Genomic DNA, 995 nt, shown 5'->3' on the forward strand with positions numbered 1-995 from the left:
AGCCACGACCAGCCTGATCCCCGCTCCCTCTCCCACAAGGAGGAGGAGGGTCGAGCGCTGGGGCCGGGTCTGTCTGGCAGCGGCTCTTTGACCCAGGGAACGAGAATCTCCATTTCTCCCTGCAGGCTTCTACCAGCTGTGCCTGGACAACCCAAACCACTTTGGCTTCATGCAGGTGTACCTGAACTTCGGGGTCTACTACGAAGGCTTCGACGGGGAAAACAAGCAGCAGGAGAGGAAAGAGCTGAACAACACCCTGGAGGCAATCGAGGTGCGTCAGGGCGATCCCAAGGCGCTCCAACGCAGCAGGGACGGGCGCGTCCTCCTCAGGGAACCAAAAAGGGTCTTTGCCATGGGCTGAGCTGCAGCTTAGTTAAATCCTGAGCCCAGCAGGCAGCTCTCAGAGTGGCTCTGCCAGCCACAGGCTCTGCCGTGGCCCCGCTGCCACGTGCCCGCCTCGTCCGCAGGTCAGCATCGAGAAGCTGCAGCTCCACGTCTTCCACATGTGGCGGTTCTACAACTTCGCCCGGATGCGGAAAGGGGCCGACGCCTTCCTCCTGGAGTCCAACTACAACTACGTCAACTGGTGGTCGATGGCTCAGAGCTGCGTCATCGTCCTCTCCGGGTTCCTGCAGCTCTTCTTCTTGAAGCGCCTCTTCCATGTGCAGAGCCCCAGCAGGCAGAAGTGCTAGCGGTGCCCAGAACCACGGGCAGCACCACTGCCCGCAGCGCTCAGAGCCGAGCTGCTCCTCCGCAGAGCGGGAGGGAAGAGTGGGTCCTGCCTGGGGGAGGAGGGAGCAGAGTTCCCCCTGCTCCTGCCTTGGCTGAGATCACCCCGACAGAAGAAAAGCGCCGGAGCTTTGTGTGCTGGGTCGGTTTGTTACAGCTCTGCCCGTCATTAGCGTCCCAACGGGGCTTTTCCACCAGCCACCCAATAAAGGAACCCCTGGCACACGCTCTGGGGAGCGACCGCAGCCTGCCGCCAGCCCTCCCTC

At 62.3% G+C, this 995-nt stretch overlaps 1 protein-coding gene across 1 annotated transcript; it reads left to right on the forward strand.

Moving 5' to 3' along the window:
* Positions 1-125: 125 nt before the first annotated feature.
* Positions 126-692, forward strand: TMED6 (transmembrane emp24 protein transport domain containing 6; the record flags this gene model as incomplete). Its single annotated transcript, XM_010081561.1, has 2 exons — positions 126-271; positions 468-692. Coding segments are annotated over 2 exons (371 nt in total), but the record flags the coding sequence as incomplete, so codon positions are not given.
* Between the last annotated feature and the right edge of the window lie 303 nt (positions 693-995).

This window comes from Pterocles gutturalis, unplaced genomic scaffold (assembly GCF_000699245.1).
Source record: "Pterocles gutturalis isolate BGI_N339 unplaced genomic scaffold, ASM69924v1 scaffold34584, whole genome shotgun sequence".
Taxonomy (NCBI): Eukaryota; Metazoa; Chordata; class Aves; order Pterocliformes; family Pteroclidae; genus Pterocles; species Pterocles gutturalis.